General features: G+C 33.4%; 2 protein-coding genes across 3 annotated transcripts in view; one reads left to right on the top strand and one right to left on the bottom strand.

Annotated features, from left to right (window-relative positions):
* LOC129743453 (MLX-interacting protein) overlaps nucleotides 1-15,312 on the top strand; it is a 102,751-nt gene that overhangs the window by 62,432 nt on the left and 25,007 nt on the right. For both annotated transcript variants that reach the window (XM_055735489.1, XM_055735490.1), the window contains 2 exons: nucleotides 11,140-11,213; nucleotides 11,330-11,449. In XM_055735489.1, the coding sequence (XP_055591464.1) occupies nucleotides 11,140-11,213; nucleotides 11,330-11,449 (194 nt within the window). The remainder of the gene's footprint in view (nucleotides 1-11,139; nucleotides 11,214-11,329; nucleotides 11,450-15,312) is intronic.
* LOC129743455 (gustatory receptor 68a-like) overlaps nucleotides 11,119-15,312 on the bottom strand; it is a 90,701-nt gene continuing 86,507 nt past the window's right edge. Inside the window, exon 3 of the mRNA XM_055735491.1 lies at nucleotides 11,119-12,752. Within this exon, the coding sequence (XP_055591466.1) occupies nucleotides 12,621-12,752 (132 nt within the window). The 3' untranslated portion in view covers nucleotides 11,119-12,620. The remainder of the gene's footprint in view (nucleotides 12,753-15,312) is intronic.

Genomic DNA, 15,312 nt, shown 5'->3' with positions numbered 1-15,312 from the left:
TTTCAGATGTCAAATGTTTTGCCAGGGGTCGACGAAAGAGGTCGACCATATTAATTAATTTTTCACTGTTTTAGCAATATTGGCATTATTATGCAATATATTGCTTTGAAAATTGGAACACGGCAGTTTTAAGGGAAGGGCAATCGATTTTAGATATCAAAGATTGTATAAGAGGTCACCGGAAGGGGTTTAATTTTTTGGCTATAATTGCGTTGTTATGCAACGATCGAGTCGAAATTTATATACGGGGATTTTTTGGCTCGATCAATTGATTTCGGATTTCAAATTCTGTACCAGATGACAGAAAAGTGATCGTTCAATATTTTTGCAATTATTACTTAACAATGAATTCGGAAGTGCATCTGAAAAATGTTTGGCAATTGATTCTCATACAAGCTGTTCATGACATATTCAAAGTTGAAAGCGAAACGGAGTTCGTATGGGATCAGCTAGTTTAGTATAAAAAAAATTATAACCTTAAATTACTCAAACTACTCGAAGGGCATTAAACCTTAAATAACTTTCACAAAATTCTAAGAAATTTCGACAGAAAAGAAAGTTTGATTAAAGTTGAGCAACAAAACAGATCAATAAAATTGGGAGTCAAGTGCTTGAAGCGCCACACAGCGGCCAATCCGAGAACTTTTACCACAAATCTTCATGACTTTGCTTCGAAAATCATTAATTTTATAACGAATGACACACTTTTGCCCACCATAAATTAACTAGGAATCATTGTCTTGAATGAAGATGGCAAATAAAAATAAAAGCAATCGAAAAATATATATCTCATTTGAGTTATAGGATTTTGAATTTTACCAGTCATTTACACTGGTCACGTTAAATTTATTTCGCTTTTGGAAAGAGTTAGAGAAATTTAAAAAACACAGAGAGATAGAGACGCAAAATTCGTGAAAAGTCGTTTTTTTGCGAATTTTTAAAACGAAGTAGGTATTTAAAAGATAAACAACTAACAAAGTGTCAAGCCAGTCATTTTGACTGGTGCGGTCTTTCTAGTGTTAAGCAGAATTACACCTCTTTTTCATCAGAAAAAGATATTGGTTTTTCAAAGTTGTTGTTGTGTATTTCGTTTGAATTGGAAGGAGGAACGAAGCATACATCGCAAGTGTTTTGTTTTTTCATTCTCCCTATGTTAAACTTTTGCTTAAAGTTTCCTACGCTGTAATATATGTCTTAAGTAAAAATTGTGGGTTAGTTTTGAATCAGAAAAAATACAGTCTGGAAATAATATATAATGTCTTTATTATAGAGATTTTCAGCTTTCAGCTGGTTCATCAGTCTGGAAATAAAAAAACCCTCTTTCTTCAGTGTCAAGTCGTAGATGGCAGCACTAACTTGCAGTTAAACCAAATTTAGTCTCAATATCGATTTGCTGGGTTTATTTAGACCCATCTTCATAATTTCGACCTAAACTGCCGGTAATAAGTTTGGGATCACTCCCCCAGAGAATATAAAACATTTTAAACGTGTAAAGGAACTGGAGATGAGTTTAGTACACTGTCTTCAAATAGCCATTTTGTCTGCGTAGAAGATAGATTCTGGTATCTTCAAATAAAAATGGTTAATTAATCACGTGCAAACATTCCGGAAGAGTCAAGAAATTTCTCAAAAATAGAAGCTCCGATTTGAGCAGCAAAATGCAAAATTTAATACTCTTTTCTTTTTAAATGCCTTTATCACCACCTAAAACTCTATGATTTAAAAAAATAAGCGGATAGATATTTCATATATTTTGCATTTCATCATTGTGCTAGATTGTGTAGATTTGAAACATAGAATTCAAAATTCAAAAATTAAACAAAATAATTGAATTTTAATTTCATAGACATACGGAGATAAGAGTTTAAGAACTCAAAACTTGAAATCAGTTTATATTCAGAACCAAAATACAGTGTCTCAAATCTAAATCATATTTTCAAATCATGTTTTGAGAAACAAAATAAAAGTTAAATTAAAAAAAAAATGAGATTCGGAGTTACAATCAGAGCCAAAGCAGGCATTGCACCAAATGTATATTTCAATTTACTAATTTTGAAACACAAAAACAAAAACGTTTTCTTGAGATTTTTATGAATATGATTCTCATCAGATAAAAAAAATTGTTATCAAAAGGTCATTCTGAATGTGACAAAAGTTTCATTCGATGCCCTCAAAATCAAAGGAGTAAGTGGAAAAAATGATTGAAATAAAAACAAATCAGAATAGAGAATAAATGTTCAAAACACAGAATCAATTTTCATTGAAAAAAGTCAGATAAGGAGTCAAAAAAAGTTTAGTTTCTTAAAAAAAGATCTTAGTTCTCCAAATTCAGAAAAACCATCAAAAAGAACTTCAGTAACTGAAGAAACAACACAAGACTTGAAAATCTCAATTGATTCAAACTGAAAAACGCGGAGAACAAAGTTCACAAAAATTCACACCAATACGCACAAATACACAGAAATAGAACTCGTCGAGCTGATTCGATAGGTACCTATGAAGGTATATCTAAGACCCATAATTAATGATCTCCCAAATCGACCGATAAATTATACCTTTCTAAAAGAAAGAAAAAAAGATAGGATTAAAAATATAGAAATATTCATGTTAATGGAATCACTCAATTCAGCAATTCAATTATGAGATCGTTTTTATGATAAAAAAAATTGAGAATGATCATTTGGGGAATGATATGCTAAATTCAGGATATTTACTCCAGTTGAGGCTTATCCTGTTCTTGGGTTCAAATTTTGACTTGAGTCTATTATTGGCGTTTTCGTTTAAAGGGCGAACACGAAATTATTGCGACATATTCAACAGGGCATAACTTTTTTACCATTGGGTAAAAATCAACCAAATTTTGCACACTTTCTCATTGATTTTTTTTTTTTTTAAATATGTCTTTATTAGTCTTTTAATCATTACATTTAAGTTACATTATTAAAGTTAAATTAAAGTGTTCAGATCAATTATGATCAGTTCAACTCTTTGATACAGTTAATTTTAAACATTGTTTATTTGATTTTAATTTGCTTTAGCAATAAATAATTTGATTTATAGGAGAATATCCTGTTGAGCAAAAAAAAAAATGTATAAACTTAATCCTAAATCCTAAAAACTAACTTAATTGTAAAGAGAACGAATCTCTGCGATGGAAGACTGCATCGATTTGCCTCTGAAGTTGGAGATGATTTTGTTGGCCATCTCTCCGATCGATTCTATGCCTGCAATCCGATGAAGATCTTCGGTGCTGTGCCAAGGTGGAAGCCGCAAAATCATTTTCAGAACCTTGTTCTGAATCCTCTGGATGGCTTTCTTCCTCGTCGCGCAGCAGCTAGACCAAATCGGAACTGCATACATTATCGCTGGTCGAAAGACCTGTTTGTAGATTAACATCTTGTTTCGCAGACACAACCTGGATTTCCTGTTGATGAGAGAATAAAGAGATTTAGTGTATTTATTACATTTAGATTGAATATCTTCAATGTGATTTTTAAAAGTAAGATTCCGATCAAGTGTGAGTCCCAAGTACTTCACGTGATCAGACCATTCTAATGAAACCCCATTAAAAGTTATGGAATATTTTCATTAGGTTTTAAAAAATTTGCTCTTGGCTTATGGGGAAATAAAATAAGTTGAGTTTTGGAAGCGTTAGGAGAAATTTTCCACATTTTCAAGTAATTCAAAAAGGAATTTAAATTTTGTTGCAATCTACTGCGTACCACCCGTAAATTTCGACCTTTGGCTGAAAGCAAAGTATCATCAGCAAATAATCTTCTACCTTTTCCTTCTGGGACATCAGGAAGATCAGAAGTAAAAATATTGTATAAGATTGGCCCAAGTATACTGCCCTGAGGGACACCAGCTCTAATGGGTGTCCTTGCAGAGCATGAATTTTGATAGCTTACTTGTAAGGTTCGGCTAGTCAAATAATTTTGAATAATTTTGGTGAGATATACAGGAAAATCAAATCGAGCTAATTTAGCTACTAAACCTTTGTGCCAAACACTGTCAAAAGCTTTTTCAATATCAAGAAGAGCAACACCAGTTGAATAACCCTCAGATTTGCTAGCGTTAATCATATTAGTTACACTCAAAAGTTGATGTGTAGTAGAATGTCCATGACGAAAACCAAATTGTTCATCAGGGAAAATAGAATTCTGATTAATGTGAATCATCATTCTATTCAAAATAACTCTCTCAAATAGTTTACTTAAAGAAGGAAGCAAACTAATTGGTCGATAACTTGAAGGCTCTGAAGCACTTTTTCCAGGTTTCAAAATTGGAGTTACTTTGGCATTTTTCCATTTATTGGGAAAATAAGCCAAGTGAAAACATTTGTTGAAGATTTTAACTAAAAAATTTAAAGTGCTTTCAGGCAACTTTTTAATAAGAATATAGAAAATCCCATCTTCCCCTGGAGCTTTCATATTTTTAAATTTTTTGAAAATCAATTTAAGTTCATCAATATTTGTCTCACAAGAACTTTCAAACACATTTTGCTTTGAAAGAATATCATCAAATTCTAAGGAAATTTGAGCATCAATTGGACTTACAACGTTTAAATTAAAATCATGAGCAGACTCAAACTGTTGGGCTAATTTTTGAGCTTTTTCTGCGTTAGTTAAAAGAAGTTTAACCCCATCTTTCAAAGTAGGAATTGGCTTCTGGGGCTTTTTCAGAATTTTAGTTAATTTCCAAAATGGCTTTGAGTAGGGTTTTATGTCCTCTACTGCTTTAGCAAAATTTTCATTTCGAATGAAATTTAAACGACGTTTGATCTCTTTTTGAAGGTCGCAATAAATAAATTTTAAATAAGGATCCCTAGTACGTTGAAATTGGCGTCGACGAATGTTTTTCAGTCGTATCAAAAACTGAAGATCATCATCAATTAAAGGTTGATTAAATTTATGTTTAACTTTAGGTATTGAAGCGGCTTTAGCATTGACTATTGAAGTTGTCAAATTTTCTACAGCCAAATCAATATCTTCTATTGAATTCAGTGGAACGTTTACATCTAAATTACGTTCAATAAAATTCATATATCGCTCCCAGTTAGCCTTTTGAAAATTAAAAGTTGATTTTAAAGGATTTTCAATGGGACTTTGGGATAAAGAGAAAGTTACTGGAAGGTGGTCTGAATCGAGGTCCGCATGAGTAACTAATTGACTACAATGCTCGCCTAAATCCGTTAGAACCAAATCAATTGTGGAGGGATTTCTAATTGAAGAAAAACAAGTATGCCCATTAGGATATTCAACAGTATAATAACCTGCAGAGCAATCATTAAACAAAATATTCCCATTAGAATTTGATGAAATATTATTCCAAGATCGGTGTTTTGCATTAAAGTCACCAATAATAAAAAAATTAGATTTATTTCTGGTGAGTTTTTGTAAATCTCCCTTCAAAAAATTTTTCTGTTCACCGCTGCATTGAAAAGGCAAGTATGCGGCAACAATTATAATTTTCCCCATAGAAGTTTCTAATTCAATTCCAATTGTTTCTAAGACTTTTGTATTGAATGAAGGAAGAAGTCTAAATTTGAGACGACTATTGATGACAATAGCTACACCCCCACCTTGTCGATCAAGTCGATCATTTCGCAAAATTTTAAAGAAAGCATTGCTTTTCAAGTTATTGTCTGGCTTTAAAAAAGTTTCAGTGATGGCAGCAATATGTATGTTTTGAGTATTCAAAAATAAAAAGAATTCATCTTGGTTAGCCAGCAAAGATCTAGCGTTCCAATTCATAATATTTAAACATCTATTTGGATCCATGAGGGAATCGTAAAGTCATAATAATTTTGTTAGCATAATTAAAAGAAGTTTGGAAAGCTTCAAACATTGAATTTGCTTTCAACATAAGTTGCATCATTTCCATTAAATTTTGATGCAAAAATTTTAATTTTTCCTCAGTAATCTCACCCAAATCAACAAAATTGTTAGGATCAGAAAATGAAGGGGAAGAAAAAGTATTTGAATTTCGGGGATTTTCCCAAGCCTTCGCATGAACGTTGAGACTTGGTTTTTTCCCATTTTTATTAGTTAAACCTGAAGAGGGAAACCCATTTTCAACCACCTCTGCAAACGATAAACAACGAGTCTGTGGCGCAGAATCAGCCCAGGTAACATTAAAATCACTTCGGGTATTACCCAGCCGTGATTCCAATGTAGGCCGAGGCTGACTGCGAACAGGCAGGTTGTTTGCCGGTCTGACGTGTGTAGACGAAAAAGAGGAAGGAGGAGAAGAAATTTTTCTGGAAACTTTGGGGTTTTTCCTAGAAGCAACAATTTTTGCCCTAACGGGACAATCTAGAGAATTCGAGGAATGATTACCTGCGCAATTCGCACACTTAAAAAATTCTGTTTTTGGCTTATCACCACCAAAAAGGCATTTAGATTTTTCATGATCGAATGAGCCGCAAAACATGCATCTGGCATTCATTCTACAATTTTTCGTGCCATGACAAAAAGCTTGACAACGACGACATTGCGTAATATTTTGTAAAAAATTGGTATGGGATTTACGAAAAGGTTCAAATTTTACTCGACAATGAAACATAAGACGAGCCTTTTCCAAAATTTTCAAATTATTAACCTGATCCTTTTTAAAATGGATCAAATAAAGTTCAGGAGCAAAACCAACACTACTGGTATTATTCGTGTTGGTTCTTTTCCTCATTTGAATTACTTGAATTGGAGAAAAACCTAACAAAGAATTTAATTCATTTGTGATCTCATCCGGTGTCTGATCGCCGGTGAGACCACGAAGTACAACTTTAAAAGGACGATCACCTCTAGTGTCGTACGTAAAAAATTGGTGTTTTTTATTATTCAAATAATTTAAAATTTTTTGAAAATCATTAAAAGATTCCGCCAATATACGAGCAGTTCCCCTTCGACCGATCTGAAAAGAAATCTTCACATCCTTGACGGAAGTGACGATTTCTTTTCGAAAGGCATTGAAGTCAGGAATCGTGACCGTTATTGGTGGAATCTTTTCGTTTTTAAGAGTATAAGAAGAAGAAGAAGGTTTCTTAGTACTCTTATCAGAATTAAATATGAATATTTCCTCATCACCGATGTTATGAAGGACATCGAATGAATTGGAAATTTCAACTTTTTTGGCAGATGGCCCTGGATTAGGTTCAGCAATCCGTTTTCTTCCGGCCCTTGAGCCGGCCGAAGACTTCCCCATGCTGGAAAGAAAAGAGAAAATATGAATAAAAGAAAATGAAAATAATTTTAGCACTGAAAAGTGCTGATTGAAATACAGGTAAGGAAAAAATAAATAATGTAAAATGTTCCTGCAGGTACACAGCAACGATACGATGCTCCGGCGTACGTGTTGACGGCTCAACGGTACAGATGGAAGTGACTTTCTCATTGATGTGTTTTGTTTACATGCTGTCAAACTCGAAGTCGTGTTTTTCGATTCAACGAAAATAGAGGTGACCCAACGCAAGTCGAGAAAACAAATTCTTTACAAACACTTGGAATTTACTGACCTGTCGCACCGGAAATTGGGAAAAATATTGAACATTCACCTTTCAATCGTCTCCAGTGTTGAAGCTGATTTTATCAACGATGGCAAAGGAGCAAATCTCAACGTCTCAAGCCGTGATTTGGCTAATAAGATAGGCATTTCGCAGAGCTACGTCCAGAATGCAAAGAAGAGAGTTGGACTACATAAAGCTTAGTTCTTTTAGAAATGGGACACTTTCTTTTGCTGGTAGCTCGTTAACTTGTAATCGGACATTCAAAAATTTGACAGCATTTTGTTGCCTGTAAAAAGTACTATCCGACCTATTTTTTTCAAAATTTAAAATTTACGCGTTTTTGAGATATTTACGATGCAAGAGAAAAAGGAAAAAATAATTTTGCACAGTTTCATTCAAAATCCATCATTATCAAATTGATAGCCGACAAAACCGTTGATTATTCAAAGAACTACTGTGTGTGAGTGGTGGAAAAGTATGGAAATACTGTGAAAAATGTCCACAAAGTTCAAATCAACCATTGGAGTGAAGCATATGATCGGCAACTTCGGCTAAGGGTCATCAGGGAAGTCAAGTCTCTTACCAGCTTTTTTAATTTTCAATAAGCGAAAAACTAAGGGTAGATCGCTGAAATTTCCAATAAAAAATTTTCTCCTATAAGATGAAAGTGTTGCTTCTTAATGAGTCATTAAAACCTAACCTCAAACAAAAATTTTTGCTTGTTCAACAGCTCGTAAGCTGTATATCTGGTCTCGAGGCTATGGGACAGATGATTTCTGATGAACGACAAAACTTATGAAATACCCTATTTTAAACATATTCCAGCGTTTGAATCCTATACCACGTCTGCTCGTGGCAAGGTCCCGAGTATATTAAAGTATGTATTTGTTGGTTATTTTGTATAAAATATAATGATTTGCCAAAATTCTGCTCCTGTGGAAGAAAAACAACAATTTTCAAAACGAAAACTATGGTTTTCACTCTTTTCAAAAGCCTAAAAAGAGTAATATTTTATATAACCTTCGCAACCTACGATTTATACTAACCGATTATACTTTAAGTTCAATCTCCTCATGGTTTTACTTCGTTATTGCCAGATTTTGCCAGCAGAAATTCCATTAAAACGCTCAAAAAGTGGCTCAAAAATAATCAAATTTGTTAATTTCGAAACAGCTGCATTCACTAAAGTGGCCTCAGTTTCTTTTAAAAGAGAAGTATTGGTCCGAAAAATATCAGAAATTGAAGGAGGGGGTTGTAGCCACCTAAAATACAGATTAGATGAAGTATTAGTTTGAAAAACTGATAATTATCATGACTGAAAAAAGTGTGCACTGGCCGAAGGGAGGTACCAAGAACAAAGTAGAGTTTAATCTTACAAAAAACGATAAATATTTTTTTTTTAATTTTTTCATGAATTATGATAGAATTACCTTCATTTCCTTCATACAAAGTATTTAGATCAAACGAAAGGTTTTTGAGATACACGCATTCGTAACTGTCCCATTTCTAAAAGAACTAAGCTTTACATACAAGGTAGAGAACTTCCCAAATCGCGATGAGCAGCAACCATCGACGGCTAAAACTCGGGCACGGAAACTCTACGAGAAGATGCAGACAAAATATGGCTGCTGTGTGATGGACGACGAAACGCCGATTTTAAGCAAATTCCGGGGTTGGAGTTTTTCACCGGCAAGAGCAAGTCCGATGTGGACGACAAATTTAAGAAGAAGAAAATGTCATAGTTCGTCTCCAAATATCTCGTTTGACAGGCCATTTGTCTTGCGGACTGAGGAGTGAGCCTTTCGTGACAAAGGGCACAGTAAATGGCGAGATCTACAAATCTGAGTGCCTCGAGAAGCGCCGCGGGAACTTCGGAAGGACAAGAAGACATTCAAAGACGAGAAGAACATGTTAAGAAAATGAAAAAAAAACTGAAAAACTGGTACCGGATGACACTGTAAAGACTTTGATGGAGGACATCGAGTGATAATGCGTTTAATTTTGCACTCAAAGCTCCATCGACTAATTTTTCTTTTGATTTTTGGAGTAAATGTACATTTGTATAAAACTACCTTGAAATTTTGGTTTGATTCTAAACATTATAAGAAAACACCAGTTAACAAAATTTAAAAAAAAAATCGTGAACTTGATTGACTGACCAAAATTTTTAATGAAAAATCGGGCGTAGAATCCGAAAATTGAATTCAAAAAGTCTCAGTAGAACCGTTTTTTAGTTATGCTCCAAATATAAAATTTTGGAAGATAAAAAAAGTTCTTACACTTAGATTAAAATATCTCGGACGGCATAACAGTAATTTGAAATTCCTCTTTTGCATATTGAAGGTGAATAAATTTTCTATCGATCATCTGAAAACTGTTTTGCTTATGATCAACAGTATTGTTGATATTAGTGACTTTATGATAGAAAATATAATAAAAAACGCATTTTTTTTAGAGAAAATTTTGTTTCAGCGAAAGTTTTAGACTCGATGGTAACTTTTAAAAAATCTGATTTTCTTCTGCGCTTGAATGTCAATTTCAAATAAAGATTTCAAGTGGTTATTTATCAAAATCGGTTGAAAATTGAAGAAGTTATGGCTTCCTTACCATAACAGTTTTTTTTGTAGTTTTTAATAATTTAACGAACCGCAGTACACTTATCATAGTATAGGAAGAATGAAACATGATAAATCTCACTCGCTCCAAGTCAAAATTATTTATTAGCTTACCAAAAGGTCACATTCCAAATTTCAGGAAGATCTGACCATAAGAAAGGGTTGCTTGAGTCTCAAACGTGAATAAAATTTTAAGGTATTTTGCCCGGGAGGAACGAAAAATACTGGTTTTTCATCAATAACTTTTTTCATCACAAGCCGATTGTTTTTGATGGTCAATTTTCTTAAAGCCTAAGTTGAGACAAATATTTTCTATCATAACGTCACTAATATCAACAATACTGTTGATCAAAAGAAAAAACAGTGTTCAAATGATCGATAGAAAATTTATTCACCTTCAATATGCAAAAGAGGGATTTCAAATTACTGTTATGCCGTCCGAGATATTTTAATCTAAGTACAAGAACTTTTTTTTTTTATTTTCAAAAATTTCATATTTGGAGCATAACTCAAAAACGGTTCTACTGAGATTTTTTTTAAATTTAATTTTCGGATTCAGCGCCCGATTTTATATTAAAAATGACCTTCAGTTTACTAAGTTAAAAAATGATGTTAACTAGTGAAATTGGCATGACATTTTCGGTGCCCTTTATTATCCACCGGCACGAGGGCGCAATTATCCTAATTTTGAAAAAAAAAAAAGCACATATAGGTATTTCTCACCCTTTTTTCACATTATTTGTCCTCAACGCCATTTGAATCATCCAAAAAAAAAACTTCTGTTGTCCGTTAAACAATTTAAAACAAATTGCAAAAGCAAATTTTAACGATTGTCAATCATCACTTTAACATGCATAACACATAGTGGTACTATTCTTGTTTCGCTCACAGAACATAATCAAAGGCCTTCTTTCCAAACAAAAATACAATTACAACAAACAATTTTTTGGGAAATCCCAAATTTATTGATAACTTTAAATAATTAATTTTAATCAAGTTCACATTTTTCCCTCTATTTTTCAGTTATCATGAAAAGGAGAATTCTAGTCTGCCAATTCGCATCTCCATTAGACGTAGATATACACAATACACCTCAGGTGAGTTTTTTCTGATTATTCAGAGGGTACACCTTAATCCTATCTATACAATTAATTTTATTTTAAAATTAAAATAAAACAATACTTAATATAACTGTCTTGGATCTTATGAACAGGCAATCTTACTCGAAGGAAAATATTGGAAACGCAAATGTAACGTTATCAAGGCAGAGTACAAAAAATGGCGTCGATACTACGTGAACAAAGCGCTCGGTGCATCTAACATTGTAGATACGGTAAGTTCCTGCAACTAAACTAATATAATCCTAACGTAATCTTCCAGCAGCATCTGAGCTCTAGGAGCTCTAGTCTGGACTCGACGATGGTGTCAAGACACTATTTGTCCGGTTTGTGTTTATTTAGACTTGTCTCTTGGGTGCTGATAAGGCTCTGGAGGTGCTGAACTTACAGTTACAGTTTTGTATGAGGGTGAAAATTGTTTGATTTACGACTCAAAATCAGCCTAACAGAGCGGTTTGTTTTCATTTACTGATTTCTTTGAACCGGGATGGATCGGAGCGGTCGCGCTTTTTCTAAAGTTTTGAAATAAAGTTTTTTTTAATGAACTTAAGAAATTTTGTGCCTTTCTTACTCTTTCGAATTTTATGAATCCTTTGAAAATGAAAGTACTTGTATTCTTGGAAATATTTCATCTTTTTGTTGTTTTTTTTTAAAATGATAATTGGTGTAAAAAGGCACTACTCTTATCGCGTTTTTCTTATCAACGTCTGGTACCGGCATCCCTTGTAAGCTTTCAATGATTGCTATTAATTTATTCGTTTTCACATGAGACACCGGCACGTTTTTTCGGTTTTCCCAAAATAGCTTTGTTTTTATTACTTTGTGAGCACAATGTTTTAGGTTCTCAAATGTTTGGGTCCATCACACCTCTTCTTACTTGAAAAAGAAACACTTTATTGCAGGGATTTGTTGAGTTGTTTACTTTTATAAATCTACAAATGTCTAGGTATTACTTTAAATTTTTTTAAATGCAAGTTACTTATGAAACAAAAATAAATATTATAACAGTTCCTCAATATTACTTTTCATTTATTTGTTATTGATTTTTGATACTTAAAGCTTTTGGTGTTCTTTTCCTATCATGAAATAACAAAACTTTTGTCATGTGTCATTCAAAAACGTTTCTCCGTCATATATGTAATTGTTGTTGCTTTCTTCAAATTAGACTCAGTATCACGCGATTTTATCTCCCATCTAGTATGTTGATAGAGATATTTACTAAGTTCCTACATACAATGCTCTACATATACTCTCCCTCAACTGGGAACACTGATTACGCACATGTGTAGAGCACGTGATGTGTTTTGCCGGTTTTGCCTGTTGACTTTGCTTTATTTTTGGCGGTTGTTTTTTTTCGCGCCATAAATCTTTTGCTCGATTTCGCAATTATGAACCATTGTTGCCGCTGCTGGTGACGTTCGCATTTCCGTTGTTATTGGCGCCGCCCTGCGTTAAATCGGTCTCCAGCTGCTTGAATTGTATCAGTATCACCAGATAGGTGATGATGGAGCTGAATACCTGCGAAGGGAGATAGAGAGCAAAGTGCAACATAATATTAATCAAGAGCACGTGGGATAATCGATTTTAATTTTGAAGAATGTATAATAAGCTACTAATCAACAAGCTAGTAACAACAACTCGTACTTCCTCGGTTATAAATAAATATTTTCAAAAAGTTGATTACAAAAGATAAAATAAGATTCCTGGATTAAATGAATGTTATGACCTATCGGTAAATGGAGATTATTTCAAACTGTGATACAAAATTTTAAGCGAAAATCGGGTGTCGAGATTTATGATTGAAGGAGCAATTTAAATTATCTGTTTTTCGAAATTACAATTGAAACCTGAGCAAAACAGATATCGAAATAAGTCCAGCGCTCCTAAATCCTGAGCGCTTTTTCCATTTCTCCTAAACATTTTTTATCAATATAAACAAACAGTCTCAATAAGTACCACCGCATCATCCTCGATTTCCTATTGTGTATTCAGAGAAAAAATGGATTTACACAGCGGTAGTTTGACCCAAAATTTGACAACCGTAATTTGACAGCTTCGCCGATATGGTGCATTTTCGTCAGCGAAACCGAGCAACACTAAAGTATATCATCATGTGAAACCTGTATCGTTTTTCAAGATCTTATGCGCTTAATTATTATATGAATGAATGGATCGACTTTTCAACGAGTTTTATAAATTATCATTCATCCAAGTAGCTTTGAAACATCTTTGACTTATTTGAAATAATCTTTGCAATGTATATGTTAAAATATTAAGTGAAGGATTTCAAGTTAAGATTCTATTAGATATTTCTATCGCTCTAGCACTATTTTTTTCTTCGGAAGTAGGACTTCCAACTTCCAAGGAAGTAAAATTATGTTTGTACTAGGTTGTCGGAAGCATGATCTGCTGTCAACTAACCAACGACGTTTCCAAAAAAATATTTTTATCCACAATTTTTGTTTGATAGAGCTAAATGACGATTTGCAGCTGTTTGACACGTAGTTGGTTTTCACTTAATATTTGCTTTAAAGATTTTTTTATGGAAAAAATAGTAAAAAAACAGTTGCTCATATTATTCAATGTTAGTACACAAAGATGCATTTTTCAGTCGTTTTCGGAATTTTCATCCCCAAGGATGATTCATCTCTAATGATTTTTCGGTCGTTATTCTTTGGTTTCTAAAGATCAAGTTTTAAAATCAATGATAAACTCCAACTGCTGACACGTAACACAAACTCGTCATCACATAATATTTTTATTTGACCCAGTACTAAACATGTCGGAATTTATTTTGATGAATCAGCTAAATAAATTTAGTCAAAAATGGCGCTTAATCCTTTAATGCACAGTGTTGTTTTAAAACAACACTAATAAAAATTCAAATATCTCGAAAACGCGTGGATATTTTTTAATGATGTATTCACAATAAATATTCTAGAGATTAAAAGAAATTAGCCCATGGTATTTTTAATACTACATTTAATGTATGTGAGAGAGATCGAACAAAGTATGCAAAAAAAAAATGGCAAAAATCAAATTTATTATTTTTTTTGAAAAAAAGTAATTTTTGGAAAATCGCTGTTATTTCTTCAGATTTGCAAATTCTAACAAAATTTTTAATCTCAATCAATCACAAACACCTTCCTGCATCCAATCAACAAGGTTTTTGTTCAGTACAATATGTTATCCACAATAAACTACATTTAAATACGTTAAGAGCAAAAAAAAATCTGTATAACTGGCAACACTGGTAGTCATTCGTCGCTATCATCAGCACTTCATGTTAGACTCAACTCTCTTCTTCCTTGAACCTTCGACCTGTACACATGAACTTAACATTTGGTCCTTCGAACCGGAGTAGTGGTGAAAGTGGTAATTATATTTCAAATATTTAATTTATTTCTTTAATATAGGTAATACAGGTGTTAAACGATCCGTGAATAATGTAAACAGAAGCTATTTCAAACATTTTCTATCAATTCAGCATTTTTCCAAATCATCCAATATGGCGGATCCTTATTGGAAAAAGTGCGAAAGCACGTTTGTGTTGCGCCATCTTGAAAAAAATCGGGAATTGATACAGAATATTGAGAAAAGAAAACTAATTAAATATCATTTGGAGAACATAGATTACGCGGGTCGGTATGTGAATATCGACAGCCGTAAATGATTGCCTTACCGGTTCATACGTATAATTACATGGAGAACACTTGTTAGAGCATTTGATGACTAAATAAGGAGAACATAACCTCAAACAAAGTTTGTCTATTCAACAGCGCAATGTCCGAGGAAATTCAGGAAGTTCAATCACAATTACTTGAACCCGAACAACTGGTACAACCAGAAATGGAGAACTTGATTGAAGAAGGGGATCGATTGGTGGAAGCAGCAGCACCTACTGGCAACCCAACCCAACAAGTTTATGTGTTGCAATCTGAGTTTGATCGCTTGCTAAGTCAACGGAATCATGCAAGTACACGGATCGAGCATATAATAGAAACCTTCAACGTATTCCAGGATGATTCAATTTTACTGGAAACCCGACGAGACATGCTCAAGAAATGCTACGGCACGT

This window comes from Uranotaenia lowii, chromosome 2 (genome assembly GCF_029784155.1).
Source record: "Uranotaenia lowii strain MFRU-FL chromosome 2, ASM2978415v1, whole genome shotgun sequence".
In the NCBI taxonomy this organism is placed as follows: Eukaryota; Metazoa; Arthropoda; class Insecta; order Diptera; family Culicidae; genus Uranotaenia; species Uranotaenia lowii.
This window is presented reverse-complemented; position numbering and strand designations above follow the sequence as displayed.